The sequence below is a fragment of the Enhydra lutris genome, unplaced genomic scaffold (genome assembly GCF_002288905.1).
Source record: "Enhydra lutris kenyoni isolate GAN:26980312 unplaced genomic scaffold, ASM228890v2 scaffoldscaffold18, whole genome shotgun sequence".
NCBI classification, from domain to species: Eukaryota; Metazoa; Chordata; class Mammalia; order Carnivora; family Mustelidae; genus Enhydra; species Enhydra lutris.
In genome coordinates this window covers 20,128,970-20,130,622 of record NW_019154102.1, presented here as the reverse complement: position 1 = coordinate 20,130,622, position 1,653 = coordinate 20,128,970, and the positions used below count along the sequence as shown (strand labels likewise).

General features: G+C 35.0%; 1 protein-coding gene across 1 annotated transcript in view; it reads left to right on the top strand.

Moving 5' to 3' along the window:
* LOC111148094 (NFU1 iron-sulfur cluster scaffold) overlaps positions 1–1,338 on the top strand; it is a 22,702-nt gene extending 21,364 nt beyond the window's left edge. Inside the window, exon 8 of the mRNA XM_022504495.1 lies at positions 1,178–1,338. Within this exon, the coding sequence (XP_022360203.1) occupies positions 1,178–1,222 (45 nt within the window). The 3' untranslated portion in view covers positions 1,223–1,338. The remainder of the gene's footprint in view (positions 1–1,177) is intronic.
* The last annotated feature ends 315 nt before the right edge of the window (positions 1,339–1,653 follow it).

Genomic DNA, 1,653 nt, shown 5'->3' with positions numbered 1-1,653 from the left:
TGCGGGACTCGATCCCAGGACCCTGAGATCATGACCTGAGCCAAAGGCAGCAGCTTAACCCACTGAGCCACCCAGGCGCCCCATTGGGCTCTGCTTTTGTCCAAAGCCTCTTCCTGTGGGTCTGTTTCAGATTTATGTTTATGGGTAAGTTCCTTGAGAGACTTGTCATCATACCCAGGTCTTTATGTTCTTCTACAACACTTAGCCCTGTGTGTTGTACATGTTGTGTACATTCTTTGTATTAAATAAGTATTTGGAAGAAGGTTTCCAAATTTAGGAATGTGCTGCCTAAAATGGGAATTGATGGATGAAACTCTTTGGATTGTGTGTTGCTAAGATTAATTATAATGTGTCAATTCCTTAGAAGTAAATACCCATTTTTACTTAATTCAAGATAGAAAATATGAATTGTTTTTCCATGATAGTCTCAGATCAGAACCAAATTCTTCTAGATTTAAAGAAACAAACTTATTTTTGTTTCATTATTTTCTCTATGCCTTATACGCCTCTTTAAAGAATTGCATTACTTGACACTTTGGTGGATTGAACAAAGGAACATGTGTTCACTTATCCAGGGTGGGGTGATGAATTGGCAGTCAGGTTATAAACTTGAATTGGTGTTTAATTGTAGTAGGTGTGTTGAAAAAAAAATTCTTGAGTTTATATAACTCTTTTCCTCTCCAAAGGACAACTCTTTATTTCCTGAGTAATATATTAACTCATGAAAAGATACTAATCTTGGGACATCTGGGTGGTGAAGTTGGTTAAGCGTCCAACTCTTGGTTTTAGCTTAAGCCTTATCTCAGAGTCCTGAGATGGAACCTAGCATGGGCTCCACTCTCAGCTGGGAGTCTGTTTGAGATTCTCTCCCTCTGCCCTCTCCCTACTCTCTCTTCCTCACCCCCCAACGCATGTTCTCTTCCTCAATAAATCTTTTAAAAAGACCAGTGCTTAATTAATTTGCTAATATTAAATTTGCTTTTATGTTGTTATGATACCAGTTTGTGAGACAAACTTGTGCTTTGGGGGCTGTTGATAGACTTATTTTTATTGGACTGACATGCATTATTATAGAGTGGAGTATTTCAGGTAAGCAAGTAATGGTATAATCAGGAAAATAGCAATTTCTAATCCTTTTCTTAATTCTTAAATTCTCTTTTTCTTTTCTTGGTTTTAGGTTATGGATGATGAATCAGATGAAAAAGAAGCTAACTCACCTTAAAATAATTAGCATTTTCTTGGGGCCCAGCAGTTGGACTTATTGATAATTATACCAAGCTTTTATTATTAATCTGCTAAGGAACTTGAGGATTAATAAAATATGCCCTTTTTCCAGACTGATACATAAATATTGCATGTTTGCTTTACCTCATATGAGTTATTTATAACATCTTGAATCATCTTCTGTACACATGGATTTTATCCAGGGATATTTTAATGTTAGTTCTTTATTTCTTATGGTTCCTTTGCATAATGTGTGAAGCAGTTCATTTTCCACCATCTAATTTGTTTCCTTTTTTTTTTTTTTTATACAGAAGTAAATAAGGAGAATACTTATAAAAATACTCTAAAATGGCTTAGCTTTTTGTGAAATATTTGAGACTCTTTACTGGATTTTTTTTTTTTTTTTTTTGAGAGAGAGAGAGTGAGAGA